This window comes from Oncorhynchus keta, chromosome 17, assembly GCF_023373465.1.
Source record: "Oncorhynchus keta strain PuntledgeMale-10-30-2019 chromosome 17, Oket_V2, whole genome shotgun sequence".
Classification (NCBI taxonomy): Eukaryota; Metazoa; Chordata; class Actinopteri; order Salmoniformes; family Salmonidae; genus Oncorhynchus; species Oncorhynchus keta.
Genome location: NC_068437.1, coordinates 43,288,080 through 43,313,216, shown reverse-complemented (window position 1 = coordinate 43,313,216; position 25,137 = coordinate 43,288,080). Strand labels below are relative to the sequence as shown.

General features: G+C 43.6%; 1 protein-coding gene across 1 annotated transcript in view; it reads right to left on the bottom strand.

Moving 5' to 3' along the window:
- The window catches only part of LOC118395879 (fatty acyl-CoA reductase 1-like), a 57,179-nt gene that overhangs the window by 31,923 nt on the left and 119 nt on the right, over window positions 1–25,137 (bottom strand). Inside the window, exons 2-3 of the mRNA XM_035789905.2 lie at window positions 3,206–3,430; window positions 2,660–2,835 (exon numbers count right to left, since the gene is read on the bottom strand). Of these exons, the coding sequence (XP_035645798.1) occupies window positions 2,660–2,835; window positions 3,206–3,394 (365 nt within the window). The 5' untranslated portion in view covers window positions 3,395–3,430. The remainder of the gene's footprint in view (window positions 1–2,659; window positions 2,836–3,205; window positions 3,431–25,137) is intronic.

Below are 25,137 nucleotides of genomic sequence, written 5' to 3'. Positions count from 1 at the left end.
TACTTCAGCTTTTATTTCTTTCATCACATTCCCAGTGGGTCAGAAGTTTACATATATTCATATAGTATTTGGTAGCATTGCTTTTAAATAGTTTACCATAGGTCAAACGTTTCGGGGAGCCTTCCACAAGCTTCCCACAATAAGTTGGGTGAATTTTGCCCGTTCCTCCTGACAGAGCTGGTGTAACTGAGTCAGGTTTGTAGGCCTCCTTGCTCGCACACACTTTTTCAGTTCTGCCTACACATTTTCTATAGGATTGAGGTCGGGGCTTTGTGATGGCCACTCCAATACCTTGACTTTGTTGTCCTTAAGCCATTTTGCCACAACTTTGGAAGTATGCTTGGGGTCATTGTCCATTTGGAAGACCGATTTGCAACCAAGCTTTAACTTCCTGACTGATGTCTTAAGATGTTGCTTCAATATATCCACATAATTTTCCTCCCGCATGATGCCATCTATTTTGTGAAGTGCACCAGTCCCTCCTGCAGCAAAGCACCCCCACAACATCATGCTGCCATCCCCGTGCTTCAAGGTTGGGATGGTGTTCTTCAGCTTGCAAGCCTCCCCCTTTTTCTTTCAAACATGACGATGGTCATTATGGCCAAACAGTTCAATTTTTGTTTCATCAGACCAGATGACATTTCTCCAAAAAGCACGATCTTTGTCCCCATGTGCAGTTGTAAACCATAGACTGGTTTTTTTATGGTGGCTTTGGAGCAGTGGCTTCTTCCTTGCTGAGAAGCCTTTCAGCATATGCTGATATAGGACTCGTTTTACCGTGGATATTGATACTTCTGTACCTGTTTTCTCCAGCATTTTCACAAGGTCCTTTGCTGTTGTTCTGGGATTGATTTGCACTTTTTGTACCAATGTACGTTAATCTCTAGGAGACAGAATGCCTCTCCTTCCTGAGCAGTATGACAGCTGCGTGGTCTCATGGTGTTTATACTTGCGTACTATTGTTTGTACAGATGAACGTGATACCTTCAGGCATTTGGAAATTGCTCCCAAGGATGAACCAGACTTGCGGAGGTCTACAATGATTTTTCCGCGGTCTTGGTCTTCATTTGAGTGTCCCATTATGGCAAGCAAAGAGGCACTGAGTTTGAAGGTAGGCCTTGAAATACAGGTAATGAGAACTCGGGAGGTGGCGAATCGCATCTCTGCATGTCTGGCAGACATATCAGTGTGGATGACGGATCACCACCTCAAGCTGAACCTCTGCAAGACAGAGCTGCTCTTCCTCCCGGGGAAGGACTGCCCGTTCCATGATCTCGCCATCACGGTTGACAACTCCATTGTGTCCTCCTCCCAGAGCGCTAAGAACCTTGGCGTGATCCTGGACAACACCCTGTCGTTCTCAACTAACATCAAGGCGGTGGCCCGTTCCTGTAGGTTCATGCTCTACAACATCCGCAGAGTACGACCCTGCCTCACACAGGAAGCGGCGCAGGTCCTAATCCAGGCACTTGTCATCTCCCGTCTGGACTACTGCAACTCGCTGTTGGCTGGGCTCCCTGCCTGTGCCATTAAACCCCTACAACTCATCCAGAACGCCGCAGCCCGTCTGGTGTTCAACCTTCCCAAGTTCTCTCACGTCACCCCGCTCCTCCGCTCTCTCCACTGGCTTCCAGTTGAAGCTTGCATCTGCTACAAGACCATGGTGCTTGCCTACGGAGCTGTGAGGGGAACGGCACCTCAGCACCTCCAGGCTCTGATCAGGCCCTACACCCAAACAAGGGCACTGCGTTCATCCACCTCTGGCCTGCTCGCCTCCCTACCACTGAGGAAGTACAGTTCCCGCTCAGCCCAGTCAAAACTGTTCGCTGCTCTGGCCCCCCAATGGTGGAACAAACTCCCTCACGACGCCAGGACAGCGGAGTCAATCACCACCTTCCGGAGACACCTGAAACCCCACCTCTTTAAGGAATACCTAGGATAGGATAAGTAATCCTTCTCACCCCCCCCTTTAAGATTTAGATGCACTATTGTAAAGTGACTATTCTACTGGATGTCATAAGGTGAATGCACCAATTTGTAAGTCGCTCTGGATAAGAGCGTCTGCTAAATGACTTAAATGTAAATGTAAATGTAAGGTAATCCTCCAATTGACTCAAACAATGTCAATTAGCCTATCAGAAGCTTCTAAAGTCATTACATCATTTTCTGGAATTTTCCAAGCTGTTTAAAGGCACAGTCAACTTAGTGTATGTAAACGTCTGACCCACTGGAATTGTGATACAATGAATTATAAGTGAAATAATCTGTCTGTAAACAATTGTTGGAAAAATTAATTGTGTCATGCACAAAGTAGATGTCCTAACCAACTTGCCAAAACTATAGTTTGTTAACAAGAAATGTGTGGAGTGGTTGAAAAACTCCAACCTAGGTGTATGTAAACTTCCAACTTCAACTGTGTATATACATATAGATATATATCTATATATCTATATATATTTTAAGCCTAAGCAATAGATAGGTACGTCCGGAGGGTTAGTAAAACTGTGAGAGTAATTTCTCTGCAGGAGAAGCAAGTGTGAGAGAAGAGCCAAGATCACTGTAGATAAATCTGAAATTGCAGCACTGTCCAGCAAGGTTCTGGGAGCAGAAGTGAAACAACGTTCTGGGGAGCAGTATCAGGAAGGAAACAATGGCTCACTTTAGAGGCTCATTGAATCGGATGGTTGCAGCACAGTGGAAGACTATGTTGATGCAGTCAGCAAGAGTTTCCTGGTCCACTTTGCTCAGGTCCAGTTCTGGCAGGGTGAGGTCACTGTTCACAGCCACTATCTTCTCAGCAAAGTCTGGCTGCTCATCTCGTAACCTGTCAAAAAGCTGAAAAACAAATACAGTTGTACTACAGTTGTAATACTCCTTCATGACACTGTCACAGCCAATAAGCTAAAATGAGCCTACAAGTAAAAAAAAAAAAATGAAATCAATGTGTAGGTGGAGGGAAGTGTTTTGGTTCGAAAGCACTCCCAAGAAAGCAATTCCATTAGTAAGACATAGGCTTCCCTACATCGTGGTCTGCCATGGCCCAATTGTAAAGAGTGTGGGCTGTGGAGCTACAAAGTCTCCGTAACAAGCAGTCAAGAACTTATGACGCATCACCCCACACAGCCTACATAGTTTTGGCTAACCCCCTTGAACATTCCTCTTTGGCTACCCCATTAGACCTTTCCCCTTCTCCAGCTCTTCTCACCTTGCAGTTGATCATGTCTGCGATGCGGGCCAGGGGAGCGTGGCCCGCTTTGTGCCGGACAAGGACGTACACAGCCTTGACTCCAGGGCAGGACCGCATCAACTTCTCCAGCAGGACTTTTCCCATAAAGCCTGTGGCCCCTGTGATCAGCACATTCTTCCCCTCATAGTACTCAGGAATGGTCACCATTTTGTCTGTGTGCTCCACCTTCCTCAACGACGCCACCTGTGGAATGATTACATCATCGTTAGCCTAGTCACTGAAGATCCTTACTAGCGTGATGGAATTTCAGCAATTACTAGGGCTGTGACCATATCAGTTATTCAATATTTTTCCATGGCAAAAATGAAAACACAACACAGACCGAACTCTTCAGTCCTTTAAAAACCTGTTGTAAGTAAGATGGTCTATGGCTTGGAAAATAAATAATGTGACTCTGGATGACAACATAATGATGTTTGTTTCCTAAAGAAGTTAAACCTGCTTTGTTTCCTTGCCACGATACAAACGAGTATCGCAATACTCATATCGTCACTAGCAGTTACACGGTCAAAACCACCCCAGTTTGTAGAGGCAAAAACTTCCCTTACCATCTTCAACAGTTAACTTCCTAAGCCCATAGCTATCACTTACAGAAGATAACACATCTTAGGAATTCAGCCACTCCAATGTTGTAAGCTAGTTTTATCCTGTCTCATCCACACACTGCCATTAAGAAGGCTGCCGAGCTCAAAAGCTTTACTTAAACCTTGCTGAGACGGGTTTCTCATTGGCACAATCTACTACAAGAGGTCTAGAGAGCAGAGTTAAGCACTCTACAAAGATCCAGTAAAGACAATTGAAACAGCCTAGAGTAGTAGAAAGAAGACTGCTCTACACAACATCACATATAAATCACTAATACCCAGTTTACCTTGTTGCAACACAAGAGTTAACAAGCCTGTGTTCTTTTTTTAACAGGTCTTATCTCTAGTCGTCGGGTGGATGATACGCTGCTGTTGATACAGAACAGATACAGAACACTACTCCGACAGATAGTGCCTCCAGAAAGTAATCACACCCCTTGACTTTTTCCGCATTTTGTTGTTACAGCCTACACACAATACCCCCTAATGTCAAAGTAGAATTATGTTTTAAGAAATGTTTACAAATAAATGTGAAATTAAAATCTGAAATGTCTTGAGTCAATAAGTATTCAACCCCTTTGATATGGAAAACATAAATAAGTTCAGGAGTAAACATTTGCTTAACAAGTCACATAATAAGTTGCATGTGTGCAATAATAGTGTTTGACAAGACTTTTGAATGACTACCTCATCTCTGTAACCCACACATACAGATAATTGTAAGGTCCCCAGTCGAGCAGTGAATTTCAAACACAATGACCAGGGAGGTTTTCCAATGCCTCGCAAAGAGCACCTTTTACTTACTTTAGTTCACCCTTATTTTACCAGGTAAATTGACTGAGAACACATTCTCATTTACAGCAACGACCTGGGGAATAGTTAGTGGGGAAAAATGGGGGGAAAAAATTACAAAGCAGACAATGACTATCCCTTTGAGCATGATGAAGTTATGAATTAATTACACTTTGGATGGAGCATCAATACACCCTGTAACTACAAAGATACAGGCGTCCTTCCTAACTCAGTTGCCGGAGAGGAAGGAAACCGCTCAGGGATTTCATCATGAGGCCAATGATGACCTTAACAGTTACAGAGGTTAAAGGCTGTGATAGGAGAAAACTGAGGATGGAACCACAACATTGTAGTTATCAAATCTAATGGTATTAGTCACATAAACATATTTAGCAGATGTCATTGCGGGTGTAGCGAAATGCTTGTGTTCCTAGCTCCAACAGTACAGTAATATCTAACAATTCACAACAATACACACATCTAAAAGTAAAATAATGGAATTAAGAAATATTGCTCTGGCAAGACTTGAGAATGGCTGTCTAGCAATGATCAACAACCAACATGACAGAGCATTTAGAATTTTTAAAAATAAAACTTGTGCAAATATTGTACAATCCATGTGCGCAAAGCTCTTAGGTCATGTCTACACTTGCCACTTACATGCAACTTCTGCTATCAGAACACGAAGATCGAATTGAAAAGACGGATCTAGACACACAAAAGTCGCTTTGTGGTCTGATTGTGTTCAGATCTGGCTGACCACTTCAGGAGGTGGTCAGGGACATATTTTGTGCAGATTTCTCCTCAGTCTGAACTAGAGATCGACTGATTAATCCGAATGGCCGATTAATTGGGCCCGATTTCAAGTTTTCATAACAATCGGAAATCAGTATTTTTGGACACCGATTTGAGCGGTTATTTTTTTTTTTTTTACACCTTTATTTATCCTTTATTTAACCAGGCAAGTCAGTTAAGAACACATTCTTATTTTCAATGACGGCCTAGGAATGGTGGGTAAACTGCCTTGTCAGCTCGGGCATTCAATCTTGCAACCTTACAGCTAACTAGTCCAACGCTCTAACCACCTGCCTCATGAGGAGCCTGCCTGTTACGCGGATGCAGTAAAGCAAAGGTAAATTGCTAGCTACCATTAAACTTATCTTATGAAAAACGATCAATCACAATCACTAGTTAACTACACATGGTTTATGATATTACTAGTTTATCTAGCGTGTCCTCCGTTGCATATAATCGATGTGGTGAGTATTCCCGTCGTTGCTCTGTGTACCTAACCATAAACATCAATGCCTTTCTTAAAATCAATACACAGAAGTATATATTTTCAAACCAGCATATTTAGCTAAAAGAAAGGTTAGCAGGCAATATTAACCAGGTGAAATTGTGTCACTTCTCTTGCGTTCATTGCACGCAGAGTCAGGGTTTATCCAACAGTTTGGGCCGCCTAATTTGCCAGAATTGTACTTAATTATGACATAACATTGAAGATTGTGCAATGTAACAGGAATATTTTGACTTATGGATGCCACCCGTTAGATAGAATATGGAACGTTTCTGTATTTCACTGAAAGAATAAACTTCTTGTTTTCGAGATGATAGTTTCCAGATTTGACCATATTAATGACCTAAGGCTCGCATTTCTGTGTGTTATGTTATAATTAAGTCTATAATTTGATAGAGCAGTCTGACTGAGCGATGGTAGGCACCAGCAGGCTCGTAAACATTCATTCAAACAGCACTTTCGTGCGTTTTGCCAGCAGCTCTTCACAATGCTTCAAGCATTGCACTGTTTATGACTTCAAGCCATAAACAGCTTTTTATGTAGCCTAGGCCTACTGGTTGTACGAATTTTGGGATCTATCATCCCACAACTGGCTATTTCTTTCTTGACAACCTGAGTAGTGTGTGACCCTAAGGTGGCAACACATACATTCAAAGTAATTTCAATGAGTCTTTCTCCATTCTGATTGCTTTATATTGTTCAATATCAACCACAAAAAAAGTCATAATTGTCATCAATTTCTGCATTTGAGATCATTTCCACACTGACACATAGGGCTGCACGGTATGGGCAAGCAATCTGGGCCTCATTTTTAACCAAATGTTGCAATTTGACATGCGATTTTGAGCAAAACACTTGGGTTAACTGTTAAAATCATGGCAATAGAAGGTCTATTCTAATTATATAGTTAGAATATAATAGTGGGAACTTTTAATACAATGTTGTTTGACATGACAACGAATGAAAATGCCATTGTGAAAGGGTAGGAACTAAAGTGTTGATAGGTGTTTCCTAGGGAACCATATAATCTTTGGCTACATTGAATGTTTTCTCTTAGCTACTTAGATATTCTTGCTTTGCGTATTCCTTTTTAATTTAGAAGATACTGTTGCGCAAACAACGTGCTGATTTAGGTCTACACCATCACTGGTATTATCAGGCTGTATGGCTAATTACGCTTGCTCTTATTCAGTACATTTAGTAGATAGCAAGAGATTAGCATTAGCGGCTAACAAGATTTAGGAACAACTTGCTAAGAAAAGACAAACTAGCTGTTTGCAGATGTAAGAAGAAACACAAGCTAATAGTGTAATTATGGAATGCTACTAGATTTATATTAAGAAGCAAAGTGACAACTCCATCGTTGTCATCAACATTGTTGCATATGCTGTATAGACCATGCAGACTAAAAGCAAGTGTCTCGTGGTCGAGGAACAACAAATGCGCTCCTTAAGTGACAGGAGCCAGGACTAGGTCTCTGTGGAAAGCAGCATGGAGAGAGAGAGAGTGGCGAGAGATGACTCAAGTAGCGAAGTAAACTATAAAAATGGATGTTACACATTTAACAAACCAAACATTCAAATACCGTTATCGAAGGTAAAGTAAAAACTCGAACCTGTCCATGACACAATACTGGTACATCGCAAAAAAACGTATACCGCCCAGCCCTAACGAGGACATACTATTTTTACGTGCTATGCATTTCAGCGGTCTCTTTCTGTGAGCTTGTGTGGCCTACCACTTCACGGCTGAGCCGTTGTTGCCACTAAACATTTTCACTTCACAAAATCAGCACTTATAGTTGACCGGGGCAGCTCTAGCAGGGCAGAAATTTGACAAACTGACTTGTTGGAAAGGTGGCATCCTATGACGGTGCCACGTTGAAAGTCATTGAGCTCTTCAGTAAGGCCATTCTACTGCCAGTTTGTCTCTGGAGATTGCATGGCTGTGTCCTCGATTTTATACCCGTCAACAACGGATGTGGCTAAAATAGCCGAATCCACTCATTTGAAGGGGTGTCCACATATGTGACTCACCACCAGGATTCGGTCTTATGTATCAACATTTGAATCTGTTTTTTAAATTATTTGTTTTACATTGGATAAAAGTGGACACTCAGAGCTACAAAATGGTATATCATACACTACATTTGAAAGTTGATAACTCACTTTTGAGAAAACCTGTCTTTCAATGTTTTAATACTACTATTGGAGAGCCCTTCTTTGTCTACATCCATTCAGCATTGTTCACACTCTCTAAAGCCTTAGCCCCACCCATCTCTTTAACCTGTTACTCCTACCCCCTACTTTTTAGAACATTCTGTTAAAAATCGCGCAACATTTCAGCGCCCTGCTGCTCATGCCAGGAATATAGTATATGCATATGATTAGTATGTGTGGATAGAAAACACTCAGACGTTTATAAAACTGGTTAAATCACGGCTGTGACTATAACAGAACGTGCGTTTCATCGAAAAGTGCAGGAAAATCTGATCACTGAAAATGGAAAAATATATCCATGCGCGACTTGAACCCATTGATAAAGGTGAACCACATTTAATGGGGCTGAGGTTGCAATACCTACAGCTTCCACACGATGTCTAGAGTCTTGTCATTTGCCTACTACTATGTTTCTTGGTCAAACAGACGCAAGGCAGCGCAGTTCTTCCGGTCTCCGACCGGATATTTTGGTTGAGATTTACCCGGACATTATTTCCAGACGGACAGCTAAAGAATACACATCGCCTCGTGATCAATTTGGTCGCTTATTAACGTGTACTAATACCTAAAGTTGCATTACAAAAGTATTTCGAAGTGTTTTGTGATAGTTTATCGTCGACTTTTTTCATTTAAAAAAATGACGTTACAAGACGCTATTTTTTTCTGTTTATCACACAGTCTGCATAGATCGATATCTAGGCTATATATGGACCGATTTAATCGAAAAAAAGACCCAATAGTGATTATGGGACATCTAGGAGTGCCAACAAAGAAGATGGTCAAAGGTAATGAATGTTTTATATTTTATTTGTGCGGTTTGTGTAGCGACGACTATGCTAATTATTTTGTTTACGTCCCCTGCGGCTCTTTCGGGGTGTTACATGTTATCAGATAATAGTTTCTCATGCTTTCGCCGAAAAGCATTTTAAAAATCTGACTTGTTGCCTGGATTCACAACGAGTGTAGCTTTAATTCAATACCCTGCATGTGTATTTTAATGAACGTTTGAGTTTTAACTAGTACTATTAGCATTTAGCGTAGCGCATTTGCATTTCCAGATGTCTAGATGGGACGCCTGCGTGTCAGGTAGGAGCAAGAGGTTAAGGGTTGAGCCGAGAATTCTCTACTAACTTGCCAGCCACTTCCAGACATCAAGAGAGAAAACAGCTCACTGAACATTACTCGCCCTAGCAGATCTGGTTAGGCTATGTTATCCAGAGCATTGGTGACTGCAACTATCCTGTCAGATTGTCCGTTCATAAATGCAGTGTTTCGCATTCAGAGCGCACACTGGACGCTCTGGCTAATAAGTAGGATCGATCCGAAAGCTCTGACCTCACAGCAACAGTCAAGCACCCAAGCTAACTGGCTAACATTGGCTAGCTACTTCCAGACACATAATGAGAGAACACTGACCATTTTACTCACCCTAGCAGAGCTGGTTATGCTCTTTTCATGTTATCCAGAGCATTGATGACTAACTGTGCTAACTGACTAACTGTGCTGCTGGCAACAATTGAATTACACTTTGTTGCCAACGTTTACAGACACCGGACATATTCAAAATTAATCAGTTATTCTGCGCTCTGGCACACTAAGAACAGGCTTTTGTTAAGAAATGTAGCTTGATCGCTATCGTGGTAAACAATGAATCCCAACGCATGAAAATATTGTCTGTGAGTATAAAAGAACTGATATTGCAGGCAAAAACCTGAGGAAAATCAAACCAGGAAGTGCTGTTTTTCCTGAAAGCTCTCTGTTCCATTGGATGCCTTGCCTCCATTTAAAGGGATATCAACCAGATTCCTTTTCCTATGGCTTCCTCAACGTGTCAGTCTTTAGACAGTTTCAGGATTTTATTTTGAAAAATGAGCGAGAATGATAGCATCGCGTCAGTGGACAGCTGGGTGTTCGCAGAGTTTTGCGTGGGGCACCCATTGTCTCTCCCTCGCCTATTGAAAAAGCGACAGTCTCAGTTGATATATTATCGATTATATATTTTAAAAACAACCTGAGGATTGATTATAAAAAACGTTTGACATGTTTCTGTGGACATTACAGATACTATTTGGAATTTCCGTCTGCGATGTCGTGACCGCTCGAGCCTGTGGATTTCTTAACAACGCGCTAAACAAATGGAGGTATTTTGGATATAAAAATAATCTTTATGGAACAAAAGGAACATTTATGTGTAACTGGGAGTCTCGTGAGTGCAAACATCCGAAGATCATCAAAGGTAAGCCATTTAATCTATTGCTTTTCTGACTTTCGTGACCAATCTACTTGGCTGCTAATGTTTGTAATATTTTGTCTACTGAAAGAGATGTTCTTACATAAACACTTGTTATGCTTTCGCCGAAAAGCTGTATTGAAATCTGACAACGCAAGTGGATTAACAAGCTAAGCTGTGTTTTGCTATATTGCACTTGTGATTTCATGAAAATGTAATATTTTTAGTAATTTAATTTGAATTTGGCGAGCTGCAATTCAGCGGGTGTTGATGAAAATGATCCCGCTAAAGGGATGGGTGTGTCAAGAAGTTAAAGTTAAGATGTGTTGTGACAAGGTAGGGGTGGAAGACAGTCCTATTTGGTAAAAGACCAAGTGCATATTATGGCAAGAACAGCTCAAATATGCAAAGAGAAACGACGGTCCATCATTACTTCAAGACATTAAGGTCAGTCAATACGGAAAATGTCAATAACTTTGAAAGTTTCTTCAAGTTCAGACGCAGAAACCATCAAGCACTATGATGAAACTGGCTCATGAGGTCCGCCACAGGAAGGGAGAACGCAGGGTTACCTCTGATGCAGAGGATAAGTTCATTAGTTACGAGCCTCAGAAATTGCAGCCCAAATAAATGCTTCAAAGTTCAAGTAACAGACATCAACAGCAACTGTTCAGAGGAGACTTCATGGTCGCTACTAAAGGACACCAATAATAAGAAGAGACTTGCTTGGGTAAAGAAACACGAGCAATGGACAATGGACAGGATGAAATCTGTCCTTTGAACCGCTGTGTCATTGTGAGATGCAGAGTAGATGAAAGAATGATCTCTGCATGTGTGAAGCATAGAGGTGGTGGTGTGATGGTTATTTGCTGGTGACACTGTCTGTGATTTATTAGAATTCAAGGCACACTTCTGCAGCGATACGCCATCCCACCTGGTTTGCGCTTAGTGGGACTATCATTTGTTTTTCAACTGGTCAATGACCCAACACACCTCCATGCTGTGTAAGGTCTATTTGACCAAGGAGAGTGATGGAGTGCTGCATCAGATGACCTGGCCTCCACAATCACCCGACCTCAACCCAATTGAGATGTTTTGGGATGAGTTTGCCCGCAGAGTGAAGGAAAAGCAGCCAACAACAGCTCAGCATTTGTGGGAAATCCTTCAAGACTGTTGGAAAAGCATTCCAGGTGAACATGGTTGAGAGAATGCCAAGAGTGTGCAAAGCTATCATCAAGGTAAAGGGTGGCTACTTTGAAGAATCTAAAATCTAAAATATATTTTGATTTGTTTAACACTTTTTTTTTTTAGTTACTACATGATTCCATGTGTGTTATTTCATAGAATAGTCAAATAAAGAAAAACCCTTGAATGAGTAGGTGTCCAAACCTTTGACTGGTACTGTACATATACATTTTTTAATGGCACATGAGACTCCTGTCTTATTCAAGCCCATCTCAGTGAACAAATATATTGCAGAGGCTGTGAGGATGGCACAGTCCAAGAAGGGGAGGGTGGCTAAAATGTACAACTCTCTCCAGAATGCGCTCTCTCCCGTCACTGTGTGCAAATTCATTGTTTCATAACTTCGTGTGAATGGTTTGCGTTTGATTGTGAGTGTCTATCAATTCCCCATTACATATATCACCAGTAGTGCATTTACCGCTAATTCATAATCTACAATATTTGTTTGGTTATGGTCATTTCTGTTAATGTATTCAATATATGATTCCAGTATTTTACCTTTCTCTTTGTCAGAGTAAACACATTTTGGTTTATTTCATTCCATTTACAAGTTGTCAATTTAGTCATTGTCTTTTTGGTTAGAGCGCTCCTGTCAATATTGATTAACGACGTGCACCTGATTACCCATAGAAGTTGGCCTATATGTTACCTGGCCTGCCCGCAAATGTAGGCATATAAATGTGCCCATTTGGTGATCTGATAGTAATTGTGACCCGTTTCAGGATGCTAGGCATATGTTGCATGTCACTACTTCACAGGAGAGGCATTTAAACAGAAAATTAAGTCTTCTGGGGCAGAAATGCCTTCTGGAACATTTGAACTTTCACGTGCCTTAATAACAAATGTGTATGCCACCAGTAAATACTAATAAAAAATTTAAAATTACAAGCCTAGTTGGTTTAGACAAAAAACGACAGGAACCTTCCCATGAATGCTGAGATAATGGATGGGCTGGACATGAGTTCGGATTGGTCAGCCATGTAACATGCTTCTGTCTATAACATGAACTGCTCAGTATGTGTCAATAATCCTTTCTACCTCAGCTTTTTTTTAAAGATATCATGAAGAACTGCAAAAGTTTTGCTACTGCTCTTAATGTCGCTGCCCTGAATTTAACAGGCGCTATCGACAAATTCAAGATCAGTGGGAAGAAGTTGTGATTGACTACTTTCTGTAGGACGACCGTGCCATGCTGAAAATGTATCAAATAATGAGGAAATTCCTGATTTAGGTAAAAACATTTATTTGAACCAGACATTGAAGAGTCTTCTGATGACAGTTATTGGGAAGAAATGGCGTGTTGTCACGGAAGAAGTTGAACGAGGGAGTCAAAAAGAGAAATTAGAAGGCTGTTGTATAAAATACCTGTCTCCGGATTATGTCTTCAAACTAAAGGGCAAGAATGGCATCAATGAGAGCAGGAGAAGCGTTCATCCATGTGTATGGGTAAGAGTCTAGTTACATTTTCAGATAGTATACGTTCAGAATTTCGTAAGAAAGTAGTTATTGCAAGTTAAAGCGATCTGTCAGCTACTAACGTTAGCTGGCCAGCTGGCTTGCTAACGTTACGAATAACATTACTACACAGATCATACACGCATCTCAGAAAGCCATTTGCATTGCAAGTTATAGCCTAATGTTAGCTAGCTAGCTAACATTGAACTTAGCTTGTTAGCTTTAGCTACCAGCAGATTCATGCATGGTAGTAACGTTAAAGTTGGGATTATGGTTCATTGTTAAGCTAGTTAACTACATGTTTAAACAAACGAAGACTCCACTATGCACGTAACCATTTCACTGTAAACATGACACTTTCTTTATCTTGCATGTGACAAATAAACTTAGATTTGATTTGATGTGTGTGTTTATCAGAGATGGTAATGTGAAGAACATGAACTGCAATTCAAATTAGGATATAAATGTTAGGCCAACGAGACAGTGTCCAAGATCTACAATTCTCTGGTAGAATGCCCTGCTTTCATTTCGTCACACTCACAACCATAAGCTATTTTCTGTAATTAGCTCACCATTAAGTTTTAATTACTGATTTAGTTTAGTTTATTTCCTGTAATAATTAATAAAAATTAGCTAAAGTTGGCATGACTGTCCTGTGAGGATCCAAATAGGTCAGATCAGCTTTGCAATAAATAACTTCAACCAGACCCCCTCTCACCCACAGGGGTGGGGGAAGAAACTGGTGGGGGTTAACACCTCACACCCTGTCGTAATTCAAGGACAGAACATTCAGACATCCCTCTCCAAATTCACACAAGGAATGTGCTTTGTTTTAAAAATACTTTACCCGACGTGGGGAATGGTCAGAGGCGACCTAAAAGAACACTAATGCCGTTTTGGTTGTTATTTTGTGATGTCATTAAAAAATGTTAAAGGAAATATTGTAACTTGACAAGTATACAGACATAGGGGCGGCAGCGTAGCCTAGTGGTTAGAGCGTTGGACTAGTAACCGGAAGGTTGCGAGTTCAAACCCCCGAGCTGACAAGGTACAAATCTGTCGTTCTGCCCCTGCAGGCAGTTAACCAACCCACTGTTCCCAGGCCGTCATTGAAAATAAGAATATGTTCTTAACTGACTTGCCTGGTTAAATAAAGGTAAAATATATATTTTTTTTTAAATGTACGAAGTTTAGATCCTCGGCGTTGACAAATTATGAAAGTGTTTTTGTTAAGAGAGGAATGATTTTAGAAACTGTAAGAGGAAATTGTTCTATAACTGTGCACAGTAAGTAGTCACCGCCCCCCTTGAGTGAGGTCAGAGAGCGTGTCAACCTGACAGAACCGCCCCTTTTGAACAAACTGTATAAAATGGGTTAATAATTAACATAGACCAAAGAGACTGCAGCTTGAGCTGCAGCTTACGTTTAAAGTGGTTTGAACTCAATCTCAACATGAGGTAGAGACGATAAAGTCACCTCCCGGACAATCACTGATACGGCTGATTAGCTGTCCTAAAAAGCTAATTTAAGTGGGCCCATTCTACTACTCTTTTCAAACCATTGTATTCCGCTACTCTCATCACCCCACTGGGAACCATCGACACGGCTGGCCTATCTTCAAAGAAACATCTTCCAGAGCGATTGTAAGTTGAATAAACTCTGTAGTTCTGTTCAGGACTACACAACAAGTCACCGGATATCAGAAGACTGCAGAGGAGAACAGAGGAACCATTTTGGACAATCAAAGCCTTATAAGCGTGCCGCGAAAACCCCAATTCCAAGGAGGACCCGCTCAGAGAGATACAAAGCGAACCAAGGCATTTTCACGTAAATGCATTCATGATTTCTTACTCCAAGTGGGCGGCGGTTCGTGTGGAAAGTATGAGTGAGTAGTTTCTAAATGTACCAATGTTAAGTGTCTCTGTCCTTCTCTCTCACTATGTCTTTTGTAACAAGCAGCCATATTGTTGTCTGTCACGTTCTGTCCATCGTTCGTATGCGTTTTCCTTGTTTTAGTGTTGGTCAGGACGTGAGCTGGGTGGGCATTCTATGTTGTGTGTCTGGATTGTCTATTTCTATGTTTGGCCTGATATGGTTCTCAATCAGAGGCAGGTGTTAGTCATTGTCTCTGATTAGGACCATATTTAGGTAGCCTGTTTTGTGTTGGGTTTTGTGGGTGATTGTTCCTGTCTCTGTGTTTTGCACCAGATAGGGCTGTTTTTGGTTTTCCACGTTTATTGTTTTGTAGTGTTCATGTTTATCCGTTTTTATTAAACATGAGTCAATATAACCACGCTGCGTTTTGGTCCTCCTCTACTTCACCACAGGAAAACCCTGAGAGAATCACCCACCAACCAAGGACCAAGCGGCGTGGTAACGGGCAACGGCAAAAGCAGCAGCAGAAGGAACAGAGGCAGCAGAAACAGGAGCAGCAGCAGCAGCAGTGGGAGATGCTGCACTATTTGGATAAATGGACTTGGAGGGAGATCCTTGACGGAAAAGGACCCTGGGCAGAGCCATTGATGGAATTGGAGCTGTCGGCGAAGCTGAGTCAGAGTTTGGAGGATGTATTGGACAGAGTAGAAAGAAAGCTGTTGGTTTGGCATAGTATGCATGGCATACCAGTGCCAGCACCACGCATCAGGCCTACAGTGCGTCCCGCCTGTCCAGCGCTGCCGGGGCCTTCCTCCTCTCCAGCGCAGCCAGAGTCTCCCGCCTGTCCGGTGCTGTCAGAGCTACCGCCCCTCATTCCAGAGGCACCAGTGCTCCTCAGTCCAGCTCTGCCAGAGCCTTTTTCTCCAGTCTGCCCAGCGCCGTCTGAGCTACCAGTCTGCCCAGCGCCGTCTGAGCTACCAGTCTGCCCAGCGCCGCCAGTGCCGCCAGTCTGCCCAGCGCCGCCAGTGCCGCCAGTCTGCCCAGCGCCGCCAGTGCCGCCAGTCTGCCCAGCGCCGCCAGTGCCGCCAGTCTGCCCAGCGCCGTCTGAGCCACCAGTCTGCCCAGCGCCGTCTGAGCTACCAGTCTGCCCAGCGCCGTCTGAGCTACCAGTCTGCCCAGCGCCGTCTGAGCTACCAGTCTGCCCAGCGCCGCCAGATCTGCCAGTCAGCCAGGATCAGTTAGATCCGCCAGTCTGCCAGGATCCACCAGTCAGCCAGGATCCGCCAGAACTACCAGTCAGCCAGGATCCGCCAGTCAGCCAGGATCCGCCAGAACTGCCAGTCGGCCAGGATCTGCCAGTCGGCCAGGATCTGCCAGAATCCGCCAGTCGGCCAGGATCTGCAAGTCTGCCAGGATCAGTTAGATCCGCCATTCAGCCAGGATCCGCCAGTGTGCCAGGATCCGCCAGTCAGCCAGGATCTGCCAGAACTACCAGTCAGCCAGGATCCGCCAGAACTGCCAGGATCCGCCAGAACTGCCAGTCGGCCAGGATCTGCCAGTCAGCCAGGATCCGCCAGTCGGCCAGGATCTGCCAGTCAGCCACGATCAGTTAATCCGCCAGTCTGCCAGGATCCGCCAGTCTGCCAGGATCCGCCAGTCTGCCAGGATCCACCAGAACTGCCAGTCAGCCAGGATCCGCCAGTCAGCCAGGATCCGCCAGAACTGCCAGTCGGCCAGGATCTGCCAGTCAGCCAGGATCTGCCAGTCAGCCAGGATCCGCCAGGATCAGTTAGATCCGCCATTCAGCCAGGATCCGCCAGTCTGCCAGGATCCGCCAGTCTGCCAGGATCCGCCAGTCAGCCAGGATCCGCCAGAACTGCCAGTCAGCCAGGATCCGCCAGTCTGCCAGGATCCGCCAGTCTGCCAGGATCCGCCAGGATCCGCCAGTCAGCCAGGATCCGCCAGTCAGCCAGGATCCCCCAGAACTGCCAGTCGGCCAGGATCTGCCAGTCAGCCAGGATCTGCCAGTCAGCCAGGATCCGCCAGGATATGCCAGTCTGCCAGGATTAGTTAGATCCGCCATTCAGCTAGGATCCGCCAGTCTGCCAGGATCCGCCAGTCTGCCAGGATCCGCCAGAACTGCCAGTCAGCCAGGATCCGCCAGTCTGCCAGGATCCGCCAGTCTGCCAGGATCCGCCAGTCAGCCAGGATCCGCCAGTCAGCCAGGATCCGCCAGTCAGCCAGGATCCCCCAGAACTGCCAGTCGGCCAGGATCTGCCAGTCAGCCAGGATCTGCCAGTCAGCCAGGATCCGCCAGGATATGCCAGTCTGCCAGGATCAGTTAGATCCGCCATTCAGCTAGGATCCGCCAGTGTGCCAGGATCCGCCAGTGTGCCAGGATCCGCCAGTGTGCCAGGATCCGCCAGTGTGCCAGGATCCGCCAGTGTGCCAGGATCCACCAGTCTGCCAGGATCCGCCAGTCTGCCAGGATCTGCCAGAACTGCCAGTCGGCCAGGATCCGCCAGTCGGCCAGGATCCGCCAGTCGGCCAGGATCCGCCAGTCGGCCAGGATCAGTTAGATCCGCCAGTCAGCCAGGATCCGCCAGAAGTGCCAGTCAACCAGGATCTGCCAGTCAGCCAGGATCCCCCAGAACTGCCAGTCGGCCAGGATCTGCCAGTCAGCCAGGATCTGCCAGTCAGCCAGGATCCGGCAGGATATGCCAGTCTGCCAGGATTAGTTAGATCCGCCATTCAGCTAGGATCTGCCAGGATCCGCCAGAACTGCCAGTCAGCCAGGATCCGCCAGTCTGCCAGGATCCGCCAGTCTGCCAGGATCCGCCAGTCTGCCAGGATCCGCCAGTCAGCCAGGATCCGCCAGTCAGCCAGGATCCGCCAGTCAGCCAGGATCCTCCAGAACTGCCAGTCGGCCAGGATCTGCCAGTCAGCCAGGATCTGCCAGTCAGCCAGGATCCACCAGGATATGCCAGTCTGCCAGGATCAGTTAGATCCGCCATTCAGCTAGGATCCGCCAGTGTGCCAGGATCCGCCAGTGTGCCAGGATCCGCCAGTGTGCCGGGATCCGCCAGTGTGCCAGGATCCACCAGTGTGCCAGGATCCGCCAGTCTGCCAGGATCCGCCAGTCTGCCAGGATCTGCCAGTCGGCCAGGATCCGCCAGTCGGCCAGGATCCGCCAGTCGGCCAGGATCAGTTAGATCCGCCAGTCAGCCAGGATCCGCCAGAAGTGCCAGTCAACCAGGATCTGCCAGTCAGCCAGGATCTGCCGGAACCACCAGCCAGCCAGGATCTGGTAGATCCATCAACCTGCCTGAGCTTCCTCTCGCTCCTGAGCTTCCTCTCACACCTGAGCTTCCCCTCGGTCCCGAGCTTCCCCTCGGTCCTGAGCTACTTCAGTCCAGTGGGGCCCATTGTTAGGTTTCCTCGGCCAAGGTTAGCGGCGAGGGTCGCCACTCAAGGGACGCTAAGGAGGTGGACTAAGACAATTATGGAGTGGGGTCCACGTCCAGCGCCAGAGCCGCCACCGCGGAGAGATGCCCACCCAGACCCTCCCCTATAGGTTTAGGTTGTGCGTTCGGAGTCCGCACCTTGGGGGGGGGGGGGGTTCTGTCACGTTCTGTCCATCGTTCGTATGTGTTTTCCTTGTTTTAGTGTTGGTCAGGACGTGAGCTGGGTGGGCATTCTATGTTGTGTGTCTGGTTTGTCTATTTCTATGTTTGGCCTGATATGGTTCTCAATCAGAGGCAGGTGTTAGTCATTGTCTCTGATTGGGAACCATATTTAGGTAGCCTGTTTTGTGTTGGGTTTTGTGGGTGATTGTTCCTATCTCTGTGTTTTGCACCAGATAGGGCTGTTTTTGGTTTTCCACGTTTATTGTTTTGTAGTGTTCATTGTTTATCCGTTTTTATTAAACATGAGTCAATATAACCACGCTGCGTTTTGGTCCTCTTCTACTTCACCACAGGAAAACCCTGACATTGTCAGTCCGCTAGGGACCTGTTTCTAATGTATTAAGCATATCCCAGTTTGTCACCTAACAGTACGAACTCTGAAGATCGATGGGGGGCAATCAATTCACATATGGTGTCCAGGGCACAGCTGGGGGCTGAGGGGGGTCTATAAACAAGCGGCAACGATGATACTTATTTCTGGAAAGGAGGATTTTTAAAAGTAGAAGCTTGAATGGTTTAGGCACAGACCTGAACACTATGACAGAATTCGACCTCAAGTCGGAATGGCATTCATAAAGCCTACGGATTGAGTAGAATATAATAACTTTATTGTGCCAAGGATGCAAGTCCTATATACATGTACTGTAGTTATTACCACGCATGAGATCCCCACATTGTAGCCTGTACATTGAATACTGATCATGTTCTCTTCCATGGTAAATAAAGGTGCGGTTCAGGTATGAATCTGAGACATTCTTTTTTAGTCATATCCAATACCAGGTGTATCAAACTCTATTCTTTGAATGATGCTGTGTCTGCATTAGAGGTCGACCGATTATGGTTTTTCAACGCCGATACCGATTATTGGAGGACCAAAAAAGCAGATACCGATTAAGCAGCCAATTTTTTTCATTTGTAATAATGACAATAACAATACTGAATTAACACTTATTTTATAATTAACACTTAATATAAAACATTTAAAAAATCAATTTTGCCTCAAATAATGAAACATGGTCAATTTGGTTTAAATAATGCAAAAACAAAGTGTTGGAGAAGAAAGTAATATGTGCCATGTAAAAAAGCTAACGTTTCAGTTCCTTGCTCAGAACAAGAGAACATATGAAGGTTGGTGGTTCCTTTTAACATGAGACTTCAATATTCCAAGGTAAGAGGTTTTAGGTTGTAGTTAATATAGTATTTATAGGACTATTTCTCTCTATAGCATTTGTATTTCATATACCTTTGACTATTGGATGTTCTATAGGCACTTTAGTATTGCCAGTGTAACAGTATAGCTTCCGTCCCCTCCTTGTCCCTACCTGGGCTCGAACCAGGAACACGTCGACAACAGCCACACTCGAAGCATCGTTACCCATCGCTACACAAAAGCCTTGCAGCGCAAGGGGAATAACTACTCCAAATCTAAACGCAAGTGGCGTTTGAAACAGTATTAGCGCACACCCAGCTAACTAGCTAGCCATTTCACATTGGTTACACCAGCCATTAGGCTGATAGGCTTGAAGTCATAAAACAGAGCTGTGCTTGCAAAGAGCTGCTGGCAAAACGCACAAAAGTGCTGTTTGAATGAATGATTACGGGCCTGCTGCTGCTCAGTCAGACTGCTCTATCAAATCAGACTTAATTATAACACAGAAATACGAGCCTTTGGTCATTAATATGATCGAATCCGGAAACTATCATTTCGAAAACAAAATGTTTCAGTGAAATACAGAACTGTTCGGTATTTTATCTAACGGGTGGCTTCCCTAAGTCTAAATATTCTTATTACATTGCACAACCTTCAATGTTATGTCATAATTACATAAAATTCTGGCAAATTAGTTCGCAATGAGTCAGGCAGCCCAAACTGTTGCATATACCCTGACTCTGCGTGCAATGAACACAAGAGAAATGACCATTTCACCTGGTTAATATTGCCTTCTAAACTGGATTAGTAGTTATAAAAAACAATCATAATCGCTAGTTATAAGATAAGTTTAATGCTAGCTAGCAATTTACCTTGGCTTCTACTGCATTAGCGTAACAGGCAGGCTACTCGTGGAGTGCAATGGTTAGAGCGTTGGACTAGTTAACTGTGCGGTTGCAAGGTTGGAACCCCTGAGCTGACACGGTGAAAATCTGTCGTTCTGCCCCTGAACAAGGTAGTTAACCCACCATTCCTAGGCCGTCATTGAAAATAAGAATGTGTTCTTAACTGACTGGCCTAGATCTATAAAAAGGTATAAAAATATATATATTTTTTTAAATAATCAGAAATCTAGTCTGCACGAATGTATTACAATTATACACTTCAACAGTGTTTACCACTCCTGCTCCTGGGACATCAATGATTATTGCAGTTACAATGTGTAGACTAAAAACATGATTTAAGTAAAGGCTGATTTGTAATTCATATATACACCTATGCATATATAACTCCCTTCATCTGCATTCATCTGAGGACACGGGAAAGGTGTATTATTCCAATGAGATCATTTCAACCAGTGGAGAATGTGGGACACTTTATTGAAAGTTCATTATCCAAGTGTTATAAATACATGCATTATAAATAGTACAATTGTAATATTATAAATACAAGTTCGATCTGTACTTCAATGCACATATGGCGTTATAAAAAAAAGAGGAAGAAAGGTGGGAAGAGAAGTGTAGAATAAATAAAGGGAAAGAGGTAACAGAGGAGCAGGGAAAACAGGATATAATTAATGAATTACAGTGCTATCCTAATATTCTCTCACTTCATCACAATTACAGTGTCTCTAGCATGGTGTCTCCTAACCAGCCTTAACCTTCGGGCCGACTGGAAGCCTATCTTAAAAGCAGGTGAGGTGGCGATGACGGGACTGGCTTCCTCTCTCACATCAAAACATACCTGCAGACGAGAGAGAGAATAAAAGAACAGCTTAATCATGCTAACACAGTCAGTCATCATAATCATCAGGAGGTGAAATGCAAAACTGACCTTGGATCATTAACTCTGGGACTACTACATCTATCTGTATGTCAATGTAAAGCATCACTTTAATAATATTTCCTGTATAATATCACTTGTGACAATAGCAGGATGATATAAAATAGTGTCACAAATGAATACATAAATACCACTTGAAGCTTGATGATGACTTGATCATTTGAATCAACTGTGTAGTGCTAAGGCAAAAACCTGCTCTATCCAGAATGGCCTACTCTCCTTCTTTGACAGCTGGGGCTGTTATCTTTCCACCCTCCTCCAAAAATACAAATATTTGCCATTATCAAGAGTGTGGCTAAAACAATATCCTACATAGTGGTGGAGGACAGGACCTAAAAAGGCTGGAGACATAACTAATTGAAGAGCATGCATGTATATGTCCTGACCTAACGATGAGGAGTCAGTGATAGAGTTCACTTGACCTTGCAGCACAGCAAGATTCTCAGTAGGCAGCGGGCATGGGATGTCAGGAACAATGACCCCATTGTCAGTGTTACCAGACTATCCCCCTGATAAAGCAGGTCCCCCACCTGCTGAATTTGGAATGCTCAAAAGAACCAATCTGCATTAGTGACGATAAATTTGGCAGCAACAGGGGCTTGATAGTTCAGTGAAAATGGCTAAGAGTTTATGTGGTGGAAACCTTAAAATTAGCAGCTGACATCTCAAGGGTTTTTTAATTAATGCAAGTGAGACAGGTTCCATGAAAAACAAGACAGAGAGGAAGAGAGAAAAAGAACAGAACATTTTAATTACCTCTGGTTATGGACACTTTTGCCAGCAATAAACGCTTCCACGGCCTGTTCCTCGGGCAGCGAACATACAGTCATGGTCAAAAGTTGAGAATGACACAAATATACCTTTTCAAAGTCTGCTGCTTCAGTGTATTTAGATGTTTTTGTCAGATGTTACTATGGAATACAGAAGTATAATTACAAGCATGTCATAAGTGTCAAAGGCTTTTATTGACAATTACATTAAGTTGATGCAAAGAGTCAATATTTGCAGGGTTAACCCTTCTTTTTCAAGACCTCTGCAATCCACCCTGGCATGCTGTAAATTAACTTCTGGGCCACATCCTGACTGATGGCAGTCCATTCTTGCATTATCAATGCTTGGAGTTTGTCAGAATTTGTGAGTTTTTGTTTGTCCACCGCCTCTTGAGAATTGACCACAAGTTTTCAATGTGATTAAGGTCTGGGGAGATTCCTGGCCACGGACCCAAAATATTGATGTTTTGTTCCCCGAGACACTTAGTTATCACTTTTGCCTTACGGCAAGGTGCTCCATCATGCTGGAAAAGGCATTGTTCGTCACCAAACTGTTCCTGGATAGTTGGGAGAAGTTGCTCTCGAAGGATGTGTTGGTACCATTCTTTATTCATGGCTGTGTTGTTAGGCAAAATGGTGAGTGAGGGGCCTCCCGGGTGGCACAGTGCCCAGGCTCAGTGCGCTTAAAGCTCAATGCATATATAGATTTTATTAAAACATATAGGGTGCTTCTATATGGAAAAATACACCTTTAAAAATTTCAACCAATCAATTGGTCAAAAGAACAGATGACTTTCGGTCAACCAAGATATGTTTTAGATGAGGACAGCCCTATTAGGAATAGTAGGCTCCCTTACATAAGTCTGCAAATGCTATGATGCATGGAATGCTTTACTATAAAAGGTACATTTTTATTGGTGGAAATTTGCTCCCCAAACTTCACTCACGGTCCACCTATGCATAAGCTAGTGATTTTGCTGTTCATTATTAGTCTTGTTGACTGAGGAAAATGTAAATGTGGACAGTTATTCTAACATGTTCAAAGTGCACAGTAAAGACACACGTCATTGCATCCTCAATTTGCATGTTCAGTTGAGATTCATTACCATAACCTAAATGTGATTTTTGTCATTCTGAGCACCATAGGTGGACACCCTAATCAAGCTCCCCAATGCATGTGGGTCCAGTAATTTTCTCAAATGTCCGGTAAATTAAAATGCTACCGGTCAAATGTCCAGTGCCTCATTTTCATAACTGAAACCCTGCCTGGCCAATAGTGCCATTTAGCTCAGGTATGAAAAAATGGGAAGTTGGGAACACAGAAACATACACTGTGTTACTGCGTAGTGCAAGATGCATCCCTTGAGCTAATCTGCACACAGTTAAACCAGGTTTGCATATACTGTAGGTCTACTGTTCCTGTACAGCACTGATCAGATGTGCCATGACATTTGTTTAATGTGCAGGACTGGTTCCCTCTGGACAAAGCAACAGAGCAGACAGTCTATTATTTACTCTATCAAACCAGTGACAAGTCTGTGACAGCTGCAAGCTTGTCAAACAGAAGCATGGTCTCCAGCCAAGCGGCAAGGCAGTTGTGGTACCAGTGGCATCTTGTCCTCACATTATATATAGGCCTACTGTAGGTGTATGCTTATTATAAACCAAATAAACCATTTGATAAACAGGTGTCACAAGGGGAAACTTCAACTGTAGAGTAAGGACATAAAAAGCCATCAAGAAATCCCTGGTGACTGGTGAGCAACATGTGTAGGCTATTCACGAAAGCACTACCGTGAAAAAATGGATACCCATTCGTGGAGGAAGGAATGAAGGTAAGCTGGCTCGTAAAGGTGGGTATGAGAGAACAGTGTCTGGACCTCAAAGAAAACACTCCCCAAAAGCCATTGAAACAGGCTGCTACGGCTACATTTACAATGACAGCCTACACCGGCCAAACCCGGACGACGCTGGGCCAATTGTACGCCGCCGTAATAGTTAAGTAAAATGACAACAAACCTCAAAAGCAATGTGTTACTAAATGTAAGACCACCTTTGTAGTTTAGAGAAATCTGAGACAAGTCCACCTCAGCAGCTGTGAGTAATTTTGGCTTACTTACAGCAATTACATACAAATGTCAAATGGAAAGGGCTTGCCGTGAGTCATAGGACCAGGCTGGATATGTTGTGACCCTGGTTAAAAAGTCAGACAACTTGCCAGTTACAGAACACATGCTTTAAAATGGCTTACCTCAAATAAGTGTGTCATTCCAGATGAACTTAGACAACAAAGCAATCTATGAATGTTGTACAGAATTATAACGGGTTTTAATATTAAAACAGCGACTTGGGGCTGTGCCACCCCACACACAAGAGCCCAAGCTAGATAGCTAGCCTTCCAACTTCTCTAGTGTTGTGAGAAATTCCCACTAATTCATAGCTGGCTGCAAAACCAGCACCACTAAAGTAAGAATAATGTAACAACTTTCTGAAAAGTATAGACATAATGAGTGTTAACAAAGCTACAATACTTTCTGGAAATAGTTTTTCTAGCTAACGTTTACCACCCCCCTTGCGCATCTTTTCCGTGGCATGCTGTCTGTCGCACGTACTATAGTTAGCAAAAGCTAGCCATTTGCAGTGATCTTTGAACATTTAAAAATGTTACATTTAGCTAATGTAGTAGATTCTAGTGCACAACAAAACCAAATCAGAGAAATTAGCATGTGAAATACAGATATA